The sequence below is a fragment of the Periplaneta americana genome, chromosome 2 (assembly GCF_040183065.1).
Source record: "Periplaneta americana isolate PAMFEO1 chromosome 2, P.americana_PAMFEO1_priV1, whole genome shotgun sequence".
In the NCBI taxonomy this organism is placed as follows: Eukaryota; Metazoa; Arthropoda; class Insecta; order Blattodea; family Blattidae; genus Periplaneta; species Periplaneta americana.
In genome coordinates this window covers 201,921,738-201,941,063 of record NC_091118.1, presented here as the reverse complement: position 1 = coordinate 201,941,063, position 19,326 = coordinate 201,921,738, and the positions used below count along the sequence as shown (strand labels likewise).

At 34.4% G+C, this 19,326-nt stretch overlaps 1 protein-coding gene across 2 annotated transcripts in view; it reads right to left on the bottom strand.

The window, feature by feature from the left end:
- Positions 1 to 510: 510 nt before the first annotated feature.
- The window catches only part of LOC138695048 (angiotensin-converting enzyme-like protein Ace3), a 66,309-nt gene continuing 47,493 nt past the window's right edge, over positions 511 to 19,326 (bottom strand). For both annotated transcript variants that reach the window (XM_069819383.1, XM_069819384.1), the window contains exons 4-13: positions 17,975 to 18,050; positions 16,391 to 16,531; positions 15,279 to 15,470; positions 11,815 to 11,906; positions 9,952 to 10,103; positions 9,718 to 9,848; positions 7,608 to 7,866; positions 6,625 to 6,717; positions 3,260 to 3,370; positions 511 to 1,125 (exon numbers count right to left, since the gene is read on the bottom strand). In XM_069819383.1, coding sequence (XP_069675484.1) covers positions 648 to 1,125; positions 3,260 to 3,370; positions 6,625 to 6,717; positions 7,608 to 7,866; positions 9,718 to 9,848; positions 9,952 to 10,103; positions 11,815 to 11,906; positions 15,279 to 15,470; positions 16,391 to 16,531; positions 17,975 to 18,050 — 1,725 coding nt within the window. In that variant the 3' untranslated portion in view covers positions 511 to 647. The remainder of the gene's footprint in view (positions 1,126 to 3,259; positions 3,371 to 6,624; positions 6,718 to 7,607; positions 7,867 to 9,717; positions 9,849 to 9,951; positions 10,104 to 11,814; positions 11,907 to 15,278; positions 15,471 to 16,390; positions 16,532 to 17,974; positions 18,051 to 19,326) is intronic.

The window sequence follows — 19,326 nt, the reverse complement described above, 5'->3', positions numbered from 1 at the left end:
AATTAATTATTAATTCACCATTGGAAAGTGTAGTTTCTCTAGATGGACATAATGCTATAATGTTACTACAGTAACTTCTGAGTGAATCGAGGACAGGTAAGATTAAAAGAGCTTCTTATGCACAGAAAACTAGATAGGCTATTCTGTACATTCTTTTCCTGTATTTCCTAAAATAATTTTTATGACCAAATGAGTGGTCTCTGGATCAAAATGATCGCATTTTAATTATGAAAATACAATTTAAATTAAGTAACATAATAAACGATTTATCCTTATATCAAACACCAATGTTCCCTGGATCAAATGTCCTATTTTAATTATGTAATTATTTTATATTTATTTCTAACGGGTGCAGCGGAGTGCACGGGTACGGCTAGTATGCATAATAAATGTCTTTGCGTGGAAACGAAATTCCATCCCGGCATTACCTGACAGGACATGCATGGCTCTTGGAAACCAGCGCTTTACATGTAGTTTCATTTACTTGTGTGTAATGAATGAAGAGAAAACAACATTGTAATTATTTATTTAATTTTATTACAAAATTGTCCATGATAAATGAGTGAGTAGATGAGGTTTTAAATTAAATGAACAGATAACGGTAAGCAGTGATGAAGGCTGAAACATAATAAATAGCTATTAACAGACTAGATCTCACGCGTGCTTGTTTGTGTATACGAGCGTGCCTTCTTAAACCTTTTGTGTCCGATCACAAAGCATCCAATCACCACAGCCGCAGCAACAATGGATGCACAAATAATGAGAATCACAATGCTAGAACTTGCTTCCTTTTCTCTCTCTTTAGTAATAGTGGTACTATTTGTTTCAACAATGTCTTCTTCAGGGGGAATCGTAGAGTTCACAGGAATGGGCAAGACGTCATCGGACGAGTTCAACTTTGTGTTGTCATCGTCTTCGATTATAACAGGAATCTTCGGCGCTGCTGTGGTAGATTTTACTGTGTATTTGCTGGATTTAATTGGCTTTAACTTCTCCAGTTTTGGCAGGTATGATTCTAACTTCCTGAAGTATGAGAGAAGTGGACCAGTATCCAGCTCTTCTATTCCCATTATGTCTTCCAGCAGACGTAGCCAATTTACAGATTTTCCACTTTGTAGTAACAATCTGAAGAAACAAGAAATTAATCCATGTTGAATCTTTCGTACACTACTTTTAACACTTGAATATAAGTAATTGATTAATTTACGATCTTACTCGTGTTAATTTTGTAAGCATGTGCGGGTTACAGCTGTTTCGGTGCTATTCGACACCATCCTCAGAGCCTACTAGATCTCGGTGCTATCTCAACTTCGCTGCCTGTTGTGTGAGTGCGTTCGTGTGATGAAGAGTTGTGTCAAATAGCGTGTGTGTTCTGAAATTGATCTGTGTGTTGAGTATTTGATTAGGGTGTGTTTTAGTGTGTCTGTATATTTAATATTGTTCTAGTGTATTGAGTTTTTGGATTGTATGTGTAGGATTTCCATGTCTGTATTTATGTTACTGTATGTGTGGTTAGCATTAGTTATGTGTTCGGCGTATATAGATGTATTGTGTCCTCTGGATATTGCTTTAATGTGTTCTTTGTATCGAGTTTGGAATGATCTGCCTGTGTGGTTGTATTTATTTGTTTGTGTTGTTGTGTGTTGAGATGTCTTTGTAATGTTTTTTTCTGTTCTGTATGCTATGTTGTATTTCTGTTTTCTGAATGAGGATGCGATCTTGTGTGTGTTTTTGTTTTCGTATGTTAGTGTGATGTCTTTCTTGTGTTCTTGTGTTTGTGTTGTGTTTTGTGTGTTTTTGTTTTGTCTTTCTTATGCTGTTGTCTATTAAGTTTGGATTGTAACCGTTTTCTTGTGCTATGTATTTGATTGTGTTCACTTCTTCATTGTAGTGTTGTTGGCTCATGGGTATGTTGAGTAATCTGTGTACCATTGTCCTGAATGCAGCATGTTTGTGTTGTGTGGGGTGATTAGATGTGTTGTGTATGTGTGTGGTGGTGGTGGTTGGTTTTCTGAATTCTATACGACAGGCAGCGAAGTTGAGATGATGCCGATACACAGAAGGCTCTGAGGATGGTGTGAAGTAGCACCGAAACAGCTGTAAGCCGCACATGTTTACATAATTAACACGAGTAAGATCGCAATTTAATCAATTAAGATTTTAATATTTATTGTTTATTGTTAGTAAAATAACATGAACAAAAATATAGTCTTAATTCTTCCCTGAAGGAGTAGAAACTCGAAGGCAGAGATCCTATATCTTATGGTTTGTTGCATTATAACGGCCACTTTGAGCAGAAAAATTGACATTACCAGTTACTTTATATCGGCTTATACTGAATACATTAGGGATCCCAGCCATCCCGTTTTACCTGGGACAGCCCAAATTTTTAGGAATTTTGCAATGATGTCCCAACATAGTCTGGCCGGGACACTAAATGTCCTTTTTTTCATGAAAGGCGCTCAATGAACACATTGTGGACCAAAGAGAAAAACAGGCTTCAAGTAAATACCGTCAAGTCAATTTTGTTGTTTAAAACGTATTATAAGGATATAATTTATGTGAAGTTCTTTGAAATAATATGATATGCTACTCTAAAAAACTGTTCACGCTTCTGACAAATACTCTAGTCCAGGAATGTCAAAACACCTGCACTGAATGCTCTCAAGATCCTGCACAATTCCTTTAAGCGTGATGATTGTATTTTACTCCTTGTTGGATTTGTATTGTATTGTATGAGCACGTAATTCAGGTGTCTTGAAATCCCTGCCCTAGTCCCTCAACATCCAAATCAACAAATTCATCTGAAATTGAGGAGTTGGATAACTAATGTTGAGGACAAAGATAACAAGAGTTTACTTGACAAAGGTAGAATGTTATCACAATTTTTGTGAAACAGAACTTAATTAGTTTTTACTTAGTAGCTAAAGTTATAAATTAATGCTTTCATATTTAACGAATTAATTTTTATTTTAAAATATATAATCATTAGACTATTATAAAAATAAGCCTGATCAATACATTCACCTTAAAATTCCCAAAATTTAAATGTAAGCTTACATTGTTTGGAACAACAATGGTACTGTACTAAAATATTCTGTATAATACAAACAAGTGCCCAATTTTTTATTTTGAAATTCTGGGATGACTAAATAAATCTTTATGATAGGATAAAATCACTAAATATATGGTTAACACAATAATCAATACAATTATAGTACAAAATTTACACAACAGTAAATCAGCATAGGCTACTTACTTTAAGTCTTTGTTGGGGGCGAACACGTCAGTTGTGTCAAAATCATACAAGTCAATTTCTTCAAGAACTCTCTCAAGAAGTTGAAACTGTAGAATAATTCCGCTGAATTTCCTGCAAAGGTGTACAATGTGTTGTTAATAGCAATGACAAAACCTAACTTGTCCTATAAAATAATAATAAAAATTCCCATGCAAGTGACACTACAATAAGCACAGTGAAAATAGCGAAGTTGGTACCGGTAATTGTAATGAAGAGAAATACAGAATAATATATAAACACTGCTTTTATAGTACCTACTGTAGAGGAGTTATTTAACTTGCAGTCGTAAGTCTGTCTTTGAAATTTCATTTTAAATTATTTATATACGTGTGCATTGGTCGTCTGTTGCTATTACAATTGATTGAAATTTAGGCTAATTGTGATTTATTTATTTAAAATTTGATTTATCTCATATCATGTACCATAATCTGTATTGTATTATATTTATTTACATTCCATGGGATTCATACATCGCTTCACAGCTAGAATATGGAACATGTCAAAAAAAAATCTCAACAGTACTACAAAGTCTTAATCATAGTGACAGTCTAGTTGAAATATATATAAGAAGGATTTTACAATATAGTCTACTAGTACAACATAAGGGGTTAGTATATATATATATATATATATATATATATATATATATCAGATTTATAAAATAAAACCATCTGCCCTTCAATAACTGTGACCACAAGGATCCAGAAAACAAATACAAGTCCACACCTGTGGAGTAACGGTCAGCACGTCTGGCCGTGAAACCAGGTGGCCCGGGTTCGAATCCCGGTCGGGGCAAGTTACCTGGTTGAGGTTTTTTCCGGGGTTTTCCCTCAACCCAATACGAGCAAATGCTGGGTAACTTTCGGTGCTGGACCCCGGACTCATTTCACCGGCATTATCACCTTCATATCATTCAGACGCTAAATAACCTAGATGTTGATACAGCGTCGTAAAATAACCCAATTAAAAAAAAAAAAAAAACAAATACATATATATAAAAATTTACAATGAAACAATGACAATACATACAATAAATTTCAAAATAAAATTAAAGTGAAGGTAAAATCATATTACTTGAAACAGAGATAAAATTGCAAAATTTGAATTGAGTCCTTTAGAATTTCTCTAACGATTTTCTCAACATTGTAAAATGTGAATCCCTTTGATTTTAAAAGATTATAGGTGTATTTGGAGATGGTATCACGAACTCCAAAAAGAAGTCCGTGTACTGACCAACGATTAGTCTTAATGTTATACTTAATACAAGACAGAATAGAAGGCGTGAGAAATTCGGTACTTCTTTAATTTGGTCCTAAAGAATCTCATGTTTTGAGTTTTGATTTTTATATCCATAGGGAGGTGATGAAACATTTTTACTGTCATATAACGCACTTCTTTTTGACAGCACGATAGTCTTGTCAATTGAGTAAGAAAGTTATTTTTTTACGAGTATTTATGCTATGAACTGTTGAACTAGTTACAAAGTTTTCACGATTACATGATTAAAAAGAGCTAGACGCAAACAGTAAAATTGAGAAATGTCATAAGACATTTGTGGCACAATAAGATGAACTTTAGCATGAAAGAATACTCCTATACGGAAGTATGTTAACTATTAAAAATAGATAGCACAGACTGCAGAGATTAGCTTCTAAAATTCATAGAAGACTCAAGTGGTACCTATTACATTCAAAGAGGGAATTAAGAAATCTGACAAAGTTTAGAATATCTAAATAGTTTTACTAATATGATGGATAACTACCGATGTAACTGGCTTAGACACGTAGGATGAAGAGATAATACATAAATACATAAACAGGCACTATTCTATCAAACGAAACTTTCTAAGACCACACAAAAGATAATATGTCTTGATCCGAATCAGAAAAGAGTATTAATAAAAAGGAAGAGAACCACAAGGAAGATGTGTTTTCGCTATACTGGAGAATTAGCACGGTCGCTTTGAACCATGCCGTTACGTTTACCACCAAATTTAAGTAAATACACAATGTCACCAACATAAGAACATGACGTTGGTGTGTGGCGTAGTTGGCGGGAGAAATTTTTTCTCTCTCTGTCTACCTCCTTCGTTCTGAACATTATTGAGAGATAGCACCACTGTTAGCGACAATGTGTATTTGCGTAAATATTGCGAGTAAATTATGACGAGTGCCTTAGAGGAGAGGCTCGGGACAGAAACAGTTTTGCTGTAGCGCATGCGCGGACCTCTCATGCAGTGAGAGCGTGATCCTTACTTGAATTTATTTTTGTGTGTACTTGCAGATTAAATGATTGAGATCCCTTCTTGCTCTGGTTACAGGCCTTGCATTTACGAAGGTTATGTTAGGTTAGCTTAGCTTAGGTTAGGTTAGATTAGCTTTGGTTAGGTTAGCTTAGCTTTGGTTAGGTTAGGTTAGCTTTGGTTAGGTTCGCTTGATTTCATTCGTCCATGTAGTAGTTAAAATTATATAATATGACAGTTTTTGATTCGTAAAAAAATAATAGGCCTATAATGAAAGCGGTGAATAATTTCATGGTCCCTAAATTTTTTTTTCGTAAAAGGCTAGGTATTTTTCTATAGGCCAGAAATAAAACAGCAACGCCGTCTTAATTACGTACTTTACGCTTTGGCGAACATTAACCGGAAATTTACTTTCCGTCATTTTAATGGTATTCCGTGAAACACACCTTTTTTCCTGTTAATTTCCTTGTGATAACCTAGTTTATGATCTTATTACATCTTCATTTTCATTTAATGCATTAAAAAAACCGCCGTTGTACTACGTAAAACCTTGAACTTGACTAATGGAGTGAATTATTTAAGAATATAGTCGCGAATTTGACTACCACCATTTCGATTATATTTTGTTTGATACGGCTCGGTACGGCCCGGTGACTAGTGGCCAGCGAGTAGAGTCGACTATCGATATTGGTCTGCCGTGCGTATTATCCAGTTGTTCCTGTGTTTTAACATCAGATAAACATACATATCTTAATGCTTTTATTAGAAGGTCAGACTTGACTATTCAACAACATCACAAAAATTAAGTTTCTAATCTTAATCGCACAACACAATCTTAATGTACCTTGTGATCAGTATGAATGAATATTTCCTTAACTGCTGAAGGTCAATAATTGTGAGATTAAGTTTGTAGAATATGGTTTTAACCGTTCGCAGTTTAACTTAAATATAGAATATCTTCGAAACTATTTCATATGGATTAGTTATGTCTGGTTTAAAAGTCACTAATAAAAAACATATAACAGATGACATTTACAGTGGTTACAGTGATACAACCAACTAGTTAGTACACAAAAATACTTACCCCAGGTAAGGTTTGTTAGCTGCGATGTAAGGGTCTGGTAAGAAATCATATATGTTCTCTTGTTCTGGAATTGATACCAACTGCATATCTCGTCTGAAAAGGAAGTGAAGAATGGTAACTCCATGTTTTGTCAGATTTATAAGATTAGTGAAATTTCAAAGTTTTCTTCAGTAAAGTCTCATTTTACAAACCTATGGATCTTCTGACAAAGGAAAAATTTTACAGTCTGTACAAAAGAAACCAAATGACCTGGAAATGTACAAAAACTTTCCAAGACATGTTCAAACATTTTTAACAAGAGCCAGAACAGGTCACATTGTCACTCAATTGTACCTACACTGATTTCACATTTCTGATAATTCTATTTGTCTGTGGTGTAATAATCATGATGAAGATCTGAAACACATTCTTCTATACTGTCCATCCATAAACCACAAAAGAAGTCAATTAAAATCATCAGTACCAGTTGCAGAAGACACAGCCCTGCAGTATATATTGACTACACCCCCACCTCTGGCTACTAGCAACAGGCATCTATAATGAACACCAATCAAAATACCCCTCATTTCTCGTGAAAAACAACAACTGAATAGACTACAGTGGACTATAGTGGACTTTTGTTGTCAGCAAACAGCTGGATACATTAAGAAGATTGATTAATTAAGATACTCCCTCAAGGGCCATGTAAACCTGCTATTGAGATGTTCAGGTTGATAACAGGTCATAATTGTTTGGCAGCCCACTTGCACAGGACAGGAATTTCCCATACATCCGTCTGTGTATTGTGTGAAACAAATGAAGAGATGAACATTGAACACATCAAAAGAGGCACAGCATTGCTACAAGAAGATGACAGCGTACAAAAATATTGGAGTGCAAGACAGCGAATGACTTCATTGTCAAATGCGTAGGCAACTTTGAGAGAGGGAAAAATACAAAAAGTTCTGAAAAATATAAACTTGTAATTAAATCATAATACAAACCTGAATCTTCGCCATGAATTGTTCATCTCTGTCACATTTGTTACGTTGTTGTTGAGAATTTCTATTCTCCACAAGTCTGCAGCCAGGTAGTAAGGTAACTTTGGAAGAGTTTGCATAGCTGTCAGGAGTAAGAGCGATGCTTTAGCAAGTTCTACTGTTTCAGCCTCATTGTCTTTAGTTATCAGTAGTCCAAGCTGCTTAAGGTACTGTGGAGTCGTGGCTAATAGAGAAGATAATCCTCCTACTGCTTCATATATTGCTGTAAAAAGCAGGAACATAAACTTTTTAGCCGACCTATTTATGACAACAACATTGTAACAGAGTAAAAAATAATTACAATAGTTAACATGGTAATTCACCTGAAATGCCATTTCTGTACTTCAGATGTATTGTATGATACCGGTAAGTCCATTTTTATCAACTGTAAGATACAGGTAGAAAAACAAATTTCAGTTTTGTTTTCCTTTCATAGGGTTAAGGACTTTACTAATAGATGGTAGTATATTACACACACTATTTAAAGGGTGTAATTGATATTTTGTTATTTGAACTGTTGTATCGGTGAAGAAGTGTGTTATGTCAGTGAAGTGTGAAGTGAGTTTGTGTCAGTGAAGTTTTATAGTTTATAGTGGCAGTGCAAAGTATTTGAACAGTGAAATGTTTCTTAAGTGTTAGTAAAATCATTAATTGATTAACTAGTGGACTTACTCGTGTTAATTATGTAAGCCGGACAAATCTTACATAATTAACACGAGTAAGTCCACTAGTTAATCAATTAATTATATTCAAGTGTTAAAAGTAGTGTACGCAAGATTCAAAATGGATAGTAAAATCAGGATAGAATCAGTGAAATGTGTCATAGTTCCAGTGCAGTGAGTGAGTTGACAGCGAAATGAGTGTAGTGCTGAAAGGTACTTGTGCAGGTATGAACATATTATCATACTCGTGGGTTTTAGTTCGAACTTAGGGTTAAGATACAAATTAGACTTTCTTTAAATGTTATTTTAAATTCTTGTGCTTCATTTAATTTAGGATGCTCCTTGTGTTATTATTATTATTATTATTATTATTATTATTATTATTATTATTATTATTATTATTATTATTATTAATTATTATCCTTCGAAGAGGTGGAAAAATTAAAATATCTTGGAGCAACAGTAACAAATATAAATGACACTCGGGAGGAAATTAAACACAGAATAAATATGGGAAATGCGTGTTATTATTCGGTTGAGAAGCTCTTATCATCCAGTCTGCTGTCCAAAAATCTGAAAGTTAGAATTTATAAAACAGTTATATTACCGGTTCTTCTGTATGGTTGTGAAACTTGGACTCTCATTCTGAGAGAGGAACATAGGCTAAGGTTGTTTGAGAATAAGGTGCTTAGGAAAATATTTGGGGCTAAGCGGGATGAAGTTACAGGAGAATGGAGAAAGTTACACAACGCCGAACTGCACGCATTGTGTTCTTCACCTGACATAATTAGGAACATTAAATCCAGACGTTTGAGATGGGCAGGGCATGTAGCACGTATGGGCGAATCCAGAAATGCATATAGAGTGTTAGTTTGGAGACCGGAGGGAAAAAGACCTTTAGGGAGGCCGAGACGTAGATGGGAGGATAATATTAAAATGGATTTGAGGGAGGTGGGATATGATGATAGAGACTGGATTAATCTTGCACAGGATAGGGACCGATGGCGGGCTTATGTGAGGGCGGCAATGAACCTTCGGGTTCCTTAAAAGCCATTTGTAAGTAAGTAAGTAAGTATTCATTATTATCAGTATTTATTATTATTATTACCGTAATTTATTATTGATTGTATTTTTTATTAGTTGTGTTTATTAATTGTCATTATTGAGTGTAATTAGTTACCGGTACCACTGCCACCGGGTATATACCCATTTGCAGTGTGAATAAATACATACATACTTGACTTTTGTTATCTGAAAGTAATACATAGAACAGCAGCTTTAGAATCATTAACATTACCTCATTTTTTTACGTTTCATATATTTAAAATTGTTATTTTATAAAATTAGATTAATTAAAAACAGCAATACCGTACTACATTTGGGTATTCTTTGTGTATTCGACGTAAACATACCTGAATAGTGATTGTTCTGCCAGTAGATAAACGAATTCTCTTCATTTGCCAACTCAATATGTTTGATCTTCATTGCGTTTTCAAATGCATCCAGATATTCCGTCCATCCTGTTAAGTTGCAAGTAAGAACTCTGAAATATTCACACATAAATTCCGTTTTATGTCTAGATGCACTCTTGTTCTATCGTGGATCATTTAATATTTTTAAGTTAGAAAAGGTTGAATTTATTTTACCTCGCGTCGCCATCTGTACAGTAGTTTACAAGGTTGGCAGGACATGAAGAGTTGAACCAAGACTGTTTCCAGAACTTCTGAGACAGGGTTCCAAGTCCTAATTTGTCTAACATATTTTCTGCTGTTCTGTAAACGTTTTCTCCTCCTAGATTCTACGAACAAAAGCAAAAAATATTAAAGATAATGACTTAAGTATTTAATCAGCTGAAACAGGACGTATGTTTGATATGTTCTACTAATATGAAAAACTTATCAGATTACCAGGAAACAATTGGCATTCATACAGTCCTCTCTGTAAATTGAAAACTCAAAAAAGTTTCATATCCATTGTTCAAGAATTAAAAAAGGAAATCAATAACCCGAATTTAAAAGAAAACTTACAAATTAAACCAAACCCTTTAACTCTATTAAATATAGAATATAATCTAAATTTAACAGAAGAAATCCTGAAATCAGAAGTAAACACTGAAATACTGAAACAATTGTCTTTAGAGACAATTAATATTAGGTACCCTCCACAAAACTGGCTTCATTTATACACCGACGGATCCTTGATCTACAGAGAACAAGATGCCGGTGCAGGTGTTACATGCTGTCTCTTCTCCCTTTATAGATCTCTTGGATATGGAACAAGTTTTGATGGTGAAATCATTGCAATAAGTGAGACTCTCAGGAATCTTCTATGCCACATCAATAAATTTAGAAATGCAGTTATATTGTCAGACTCCAAAGCAGCTATTCTATCAATCGTCTCTAAACACACACCTTCATCTCAAACAGCAGAAATAACTAAAATGCTCTCTCAATTAATATCACTCAATAAAAGAATTGTATTCCAATGGATACCATCCCATTGTGGAATCCTGGGAAACGAGAATGCAGATGCTTTAGTAAAGAAGGGCAGCACTGCTACTTACAGACCTGTTACTAAATCTACGTATTACTCTGTGAAGAGATTTATTAAATCTACATACTTAGACTTCAACAAACAAAATTTGATAACTCAATCCCAAGGGAAAAAATGGAACTCCCTGCATCAAAATCCACAGTTAATTCCCGATTTACCACGAAAATCGTCTGTAGCTGCATTTAGATTGGCAACAGGCCATGATTGTTTGGCCAAACACCTGCATAGAATTGGAATATATCAGTCCCCTAACTGCCCATTGTGCAACTCAAACCAAGAAATGGATTCGGAACACCTCAAAATTTGTGCTTCAGTGGCTGACCATGATAATATCTTTGAAAAATATTGGAGTGCAAGAGGTCAAATGACTTTATTGTCAAACACCTGGCATTAGAAAACAACAATAACAACAACTTTGAATGTTACAAATGAAAAGAAAAGTGTTTAATATACTGTGTCTACACCTGGAGAACAGTGGCTTTATATTAAGAAATATAAGTATATGCTATTATGAACAAGAGAGATGAATTAATAGGACTAGAAAAATTATGAACATGCAGTATCAATATTATTATGAAATTGTCCCTTATGTTCTATAGACTCCTTATCCACTTTTACATTGTATGTAAGTATAGAATTGGCAGAATTATAAACTGCAATTTAATCTACAGAGAATTCCCATGTAGACCAGTCCCAGGTAGTAATGATCTATTGGCTTAATGACGGTAGTGCGAAGCGCCTGGCCCGAGGAAGCTAAGAGGTAAGGGGTGGAGTGAAAATGGCCTGCATAAGGAAGCATGCATGGACGTATCCATATACCGATGTACAATCGCTCACCGCCTCAAAAACAGAGTTTGTTAGGTAGAGGTTGGAATGGGACCGGTCTACATAGGAACTTTCTGTATTTTAATAAATACAAATTAAAACTTACATTCAGTTGTTATAGTTTTACGTACCTTCACTTTCAATGACTCCAAGATGGATTGGTAAGAATGTGAATGCAATACACGATTTGCAATATTGGTCCAGTCATTGCCAGTCACAGTTCCTACAAACAATTAAAATATTAAGCAATTAGGGTTGCTAACTAGCCAGTATTTCACCAGCTGGGCCAAAATTTTTGGCGGAGGTATCAACCCCTTACAGGTCCTATTTCTGGCCGCAATTTTTAACAAATGAGTTTAAAAACTTGTGATGAGAGCTTTTATAAAATATGCTGCAAGCGATTTTTCTCTATTTGAAGCCGTGCCCTGAATAGGGATCTGAGCGCCACAATCGTTGAAAACAAGTTATTAGTGGAATAGAAATCTATGATAGTTTCTCTATCATATGGGGACATCTGTCAGCAGCTATGGCAACTACATCAGGTTGAAATTTCAAAGCCGAAGTTCGTTCATTCATTTGTTGTCGAAGACGGATCGAGCTCCAGTTAGTTTTTCTTAAATTTCTCAAAAGAATAAAATTGGAGCTTAGATTCCTATTTGGGGCAAGGCTTCATTTCGTGAGACCTTTTAACCTTTAACTCAGAGCAGCTAAAGATGTCGGAATTCACAAGTATTTTTCAGCCTTCAAACTTGATGGTTCTACACCAAAAGTGGAAAAAATGTTTAAGTGTTTTTCAAAACCTATGGCTTCAACTAGATGAAGATACATTCTCTGACGAATTGTGCTTATTAAGTGAAGTGAAGGGACTTCTTCCTTTGTGGAAGATAAACATTTGACACTGTTGGAAAATGGTGCCTCAAAGAAATATTCATGAATAACCATGGTAACGTTCAACACAAGTCTGCTATTACTGCAAACAATGCTTTGGTGGAGCTGTATTCAGTACCATGAATAGCATATGTAATGTTCCAAGGAATCGTATAAGTGTCGAAATAGTAAAAGCTGAACTTTGTATCAGGGAAAACCTTAAATTTAGTTGTGCAGAATTTTATCGCTTTATAGCAGAAGAAAAAGTAGTTCTTAAGGATGTGGCATCAACTTTCAAACAAATTTTAAAAGTGAATTTGGAATACTGAACCAAGATTGTTTCTCAAAATTATTATTGCTCATATCAGATGTGACCAGTTTGTTTACAGGTCAATTAAAAGAAACTGTTTGTCTAGCATACTACACCAGTAAGTAATTATTATATTCATCCAAACTTGCATGTATAAGATGGACGGTAATGTTATTTACCAGAGAACACAACCTACTAGCAATACGATTAAATAGTAGGCCTAGTCATATCAAAGGTTTTCTTGTCTACGATTTTGTAATTTCAAAACTTAGCTTCTTATTTTACAATTTGAAGAGTGGAGGGGGGGGGGGGGGAGGGAGATGAATGTCTAGGGTGACCAGACGTCCTCTTTTGTCCAGACATGTCCTCTTTTTTAGGCCTTTGTCCGGAGTCTGGCGGATTTTAAAAAAATCAAGAAATGTCCTCCTTTTTGTAACTTGTATGTGTGATATTTTGAAATTATCTGATTTGATGCTTTTTTCAAGTAATTTTCCTGTAGGTGGCAGCAGCATCGACAGGATCATAACTCTCTTTGCATACAAAGTAATATTAAATTCACATTTTGTGCTGTCTTTTTATGTATTTTTATAATAATTATACCAGTAGTTTCTTTTCCTTTCATATATAGTTAACTCTAAAATCATTTTATGCTCGACCATGCCGAAATGTAGTAATTATACACTTGGTAGCGGTCCTTTAATGCATGTCATTGAAGTACACCTATTCATTAAAGTTCAGGTTTTCGATTATACTCGGATATGCAATCGAAAGACAACGAGGGAAACGTCACTGAGGCTGGAAATCCAATACTGTCGCAGAAGGTTATGTTCTGTTACTATAATAATTAGCGTTAATTGTAAATAATATTCAAATAAATTCAATTTGTCATCTCGTTTTTCTATTCTAAATCAATTTCCAGGTTATATCAAAATTAGTTCATGTTACATTACATCAAGGTCAATGACATTATCGTTCCTCGGAAAAAATCAATACTTTCGCGTCTGCGTACATCTCACAATTTAAGAGCTATGAACAAGGTCACTTCCGATCTTCTGTCAGATACAAATAAAATTAATACTTCTGAATAATTTCAAGTTAGAAATATAGTCGAGCATAAAAAGTCGTATGAAACTTGCCTATAATGGTAATTAAGACGCTCATATGAAAATTATGAAACTCGCTTGTGCTCGTTTCATAAACAAACATACTCGCGTCTTAATTACTACCATTATAGGCTCGTTGCATAATGTACTATTATATTATTAAGTTTTAACATAAGCATACTGTAATAAAATAGATATTGGCATAATTTTAAGTATAATATAGGCCTAAGCCTAAATCTAAATAGGGTAGGCCTAGATATTTTCTGTCCTGTTTAATAAATAATTACAGTTCTCTTGACTTTCATATGTAGCTAACTGTAAAAGCATTATTATTAAGTTTTATCATAATTATTTTTGTAATATTAACATACTTTTAAGTATGATGTAAACCTAAATCTGTACTGTAAATATTTTGTAATAAAATAGATATTGACGTAATTTATAGTATAATATAGGCCTAAACCTAAATCTAAGTACATGTTTTCTGTCCTCTTTTTTTGTACAATGTCCCCCTTTTTGAAGCTTTGTGTCCTCTTTTTATCGATGTGAATCTGGTCACCCTATGAATGTCACATTGCTGTTAAGGGATCTAATTCAGTAATATTAACGGAAAATTTATTAACAGCAATAAAAAATTGAGGAAAGGATGACTGTATCCATGGTGATAATTCTCTTTTTACCAGGTTTGTTAAAGCAACACTAAAGTTTGTAGTAATCTATTGAATTAGATACTGACATCACTCTTAAAAGCAATGTGACCTTCATATTTTTTCCCGTGTACTCTTCATTTGATAGTTTCAAAGCTTAAGTACCGGTACTTGTTTTATGAATGGGTAGTTTCAAAGCTTAAGTTCTTCTTTTACAATTTGGTAGTTTCAAAACTTAAGTAGTACTTGCTCTATGATTTGGTAATTTCAAAGCTTACGTACATGTTTCTGTATTGTTTCGATTAACATCAATTTCAATCACATTAAGACGGTAATCGTTTATGACTCAATGAATGTGTAAATAACTTAAAGGCAGAGGTCACTGTTTATTTTAAGGTTGTGTGTTGTATTTATACATTTTAATGACTCAGGTCAGCTTATGTTCAGAATTCTGCATAAAAAATTAACGAAGCTTGTCGTTGAGAATAAATCAGAGAACTGTGATGAGGCAAAAGCAAAATTATCAAGAAATATCACCAGTGTTCTACTAGGGGAAGAGGCTTATTGGCAAAGAAATGTGTGCAAATATTGTTATTACGTTGCAGATACCACATTCTGTATCATGAAGTGCATACTATAGGTTAACTACGATATTAGAAATATCTTACCTAAGAGATGTACTGGAATTAGACTTGTATTTGTAGCATTCAGAAGCTTATGTTGTTTAGAGAGTTGTTTCGCCACAAAAGAATGCAGCTTGTGATAGAGTGGCTCGATTTCTTTCCAGAGGAACTCAGCTTTTGTGTAACCTCCAGGATATTCATTCTGCTTTTGCCAGTACGTATCCACTTCTACTTCGCCTGTAAATAGAAATTTTTTTCAGTATTTGAGCAAATATTTGTTGGTGCAGCTTTTAGAGAACCCAGAGGTTCATTGCCACCCTCACATAAGCCCGTCATCGGTCCCTATCCTGAGCGAGATTAATCCAGTCCCTACCATCATATCCCACCTCCCTCAAATCCATTTTAATATTATCCTTCCATCTACGTCTCGGGCTCCCCAAAGGTCTTACTCCCTCCGGCCTCCCAACCAACACTCTATATGCATTTCTGGATTCACTCATAAGTGCAACATGCCCTGTCCATCTCAAACATCTGAATTTAATGTTCCTAATTATGTCAGGTGAAGAATAAAATGCATGCAGTTCTGCGTTGTGTAACTTTGTCCATTCTCCTGTAATTTCATCCCTCTTAGCCCCAAATAAGCACTGCATGGAGTTAAAAAAAAAAAAAAACCATTCTTCTGTACTTACATGTATGGGCGTTTGAATTTGTTGCAAATGTGACTTGAATTTGTTTTTCATAAATATATATGAACGGTAGGAGTATTATATTATGTACATTTAAAAAAGGAACTGTATAAGCTAATAATTTCATAAATCTGTTTTATGATTTTTAAGAACCCTCTTTTGCAATTTGGAAACCAATTTAGCATTTAGTGAATTACCCCAAAATATTATTCTATTTATTTTACTCTTGAAGCAAATTTCTGTGAAGATTGCAAGATGTAAAATTACATCATTTTTTCACATGTTTGATTATTCAATTTCTTGTAATGACACAACGATCACGATCTGCCAAAGTAAATTTTCACCTTTTGCTGTTATGAAGAATTACCAATATTCTACTATTCTGGGAATCCGAAAATATGTCGTAACATATTTTAACTTAAAGAGGAGAAAGAAATGTGTGAGATATAATGTAATGTGGTTGAATCTTACCATTTGCCTCTGCTGCAGCTTTTGTAAGTTGAAGAACATCTGGAAACTCATCTGCCTGAGAGCTGAATTTTTTTTGGTATTTTGTCCAAGTCTCAAGCAATATTTTAGCATCTCTTGAGGTTGTTAAGATGTGTTCAACACCTGGAAAATAATATTACAGTAACTTTAACTTATATGTAACCTTTTGCTTCAAATAACTGGATCAGCTTTCATGCTCGAAAATAGCATTATTTGGGTGATACTCAAGGAAATTGTTGATGTCAATGCAGAAATTACATTTAATTACGTACTTCTAAACTCCATAATATTAGATTATAAAATGTTAGTATGGTAAGGGCGTGTAGACTGTATGAATATAAGACTGACTTTATGATTACTACATTAAAAACCTGATGAAAGTAAAAGAAAAGCCTCATTCACAATGAAAATTAAACATAACGTAAGCGTTAACTTAACATTACAGTAAAATCAAGAAGTCATACCATCATTCACGATGGAAACATAAACATAACAGCAAATATACTTGGTAACCATGGAAACATAACAACGATGCCATTTCCTCATATTCTGTCGTATAATACTTCAGCGCTCCACGATTGTGTTCTGTTTGCAAATCACGTAAGCATAAGCATGAAAGTTTGGAGTTTGCAGACTTTCATGTTAACGTCTTACTGTAATGTTTATGTCAATGTTTATGTGAATCATTGTGAATGATCCCATTTGGTAGCCTGGGCGCAAACTTGTGTGTTTATGTTACAGTTATGTTTAATTTTCATTGTGAATGGGCAGACATCCAATGAAAAGACGTCATGATATATGATATGACGTCGCATCTCCTTGACGTTACTTCGTTTAACACCATGTGTTTCAATATAATTCAAATTCTTTCTTTTTCACTCTAACAACAATTTATCGCTAAGCCTCAAGGCTTTTACTCTATTGTATCATGGTACTCTTTGTCGATGGCAACCTGTAGTGGTTACAGGAAGAAATTATTAATTAATATATATATATATATATATATATATATATATGTATATGATAATAGTGATGGTGGTGGTGATATGATGATGATGATGATGATGATGATGGTTCTGCTGTTGATGATGATATGATTATGGTGTTGGTAATGGTGGTGAAGAAAAGATGGCAGAGCACTTTAATCTTGCACCATATTAAAAATATAATACAAAGGTAACCCTTTGCAGCACAAATTAATTTTTTATGTTTTTCATTTCATGGATCATAACAAAGCTTCGATCAATTTTTTTTCAACATTTTAAGCTTAACTCTGCACACAATTTCAAAACACAGATGGCACCTCTATGTATACTCAAGAGGTGGTTCCTTGGTGGAATATCTGTGCTATAAAATTTAGAAAGAAAGAAAACGGTGGTTCTTCTGAACAACTACTATATAACAAAGGATTTACCAATCGCAAATACGATTTTGAGACACTTCTGTGACACCCCTGAGCGCTGCCCCTGACCTTGGTTGGAAATCAATGCCACAGAACTAGTCTTTAATGCTGGACGTTGTTTTCCATTGAGCATATTAATGCATTGACCTGTACTATTAACTTACCTTGGCAGGCTTTTTTTGTACAGACTTTATTGTGTTTCCTTTTGATCTGTTGTATTGTGTTGAAGAACGTTACTTCCTGAAAAAAAAAATGATAGATATTAATATATCTCACATACCCATTTTAAAACAAATAAAATGCAAGAAGATTTTATATTGTATACACTTGTAGTAGCAAACAATAAACAATGCAATAATATCAGTACCAGTACCTGTACTAAACTTGTTTTGTCATAAAAATAAGGGAAGTAATAAATTACAAATTCATAAATATGAAACCACTATAATGACACCTACGATACGAGCATTGCTGCATAAACTCTAAAATCCATGCTGGACTGTTACCAAGATAAAAGAAGGCTGCAGAAATGAGCTTCTTAAGATCAGTGTAATGCTGCACACCAATACATAAAATAAGGAATGAAGAAATTGCGAACACTGATGAAGATGTAGTAGTGTTACTTATTAATTAGTACACTGCGAAAGTTATGCATTAAAAAAATATGTATGCATATATGTCATTAAAACTGCTTTAAAATGTGCTAAATAAGCAGTTAATCAGTAAATACATAATATGGAATGAAAATTATTGTTTAATCGAATTATCTTTTTGGTGCTTTATTCTGACCAAATATAAAATATTTTTGGCAAATCTGAAATGACACAGTTATAGTGTACTAATGGTAATGATATATTGTTTATGTAGGGCGCGAGAAAATACGAGAATCACTAAAATAAAGAAATAAAAATAGTTTCAGAGATCGATACCACAAAACAGGATCTATGTCCTGTAAATAATAAAAATCATATATTATTTTAATGTACCAGAAGTACATACGATGTTTCCATGCAGATATTCTGCGTCATCGTACAGCGGCCACCAGAGGGAACCCAAGAGGTGGAACTTAAACTGAGATGATTCGATCTGGCACCAGGATGGGAATCCGGTGTGGCTTAGTGGATAGAGCATCAGCACATAGAGCTGAAAACCCAGGTTCAAATCCCGGTGCTGGAAAGAATTTTTCTCCGTTCCACTACTCTTTCATCGTACGATGACGCAGAATATCTGGATGGAAACATCATATGTACTTCGGTACATTAAAATAATATATGACATGCGTAAATCACTTGTGATTTAAGACGGCGCTTATTCCGTCGGATCCCGGCCAACCAGTCACTCATAACAGGTGCACCTACGTCCTACGTTCATAGACATCTATGATGTAGTGCAGAGGGCGGCCACCAGAGGGAACCCAAGAGGTGGAACTTGAACTGAGATGATTCGGTCCTGCACCGGGATGGGAATCCGGTGTGGCTTAGTGGATAAAGCATCAGCACGTAGGGGTGAAAACCCG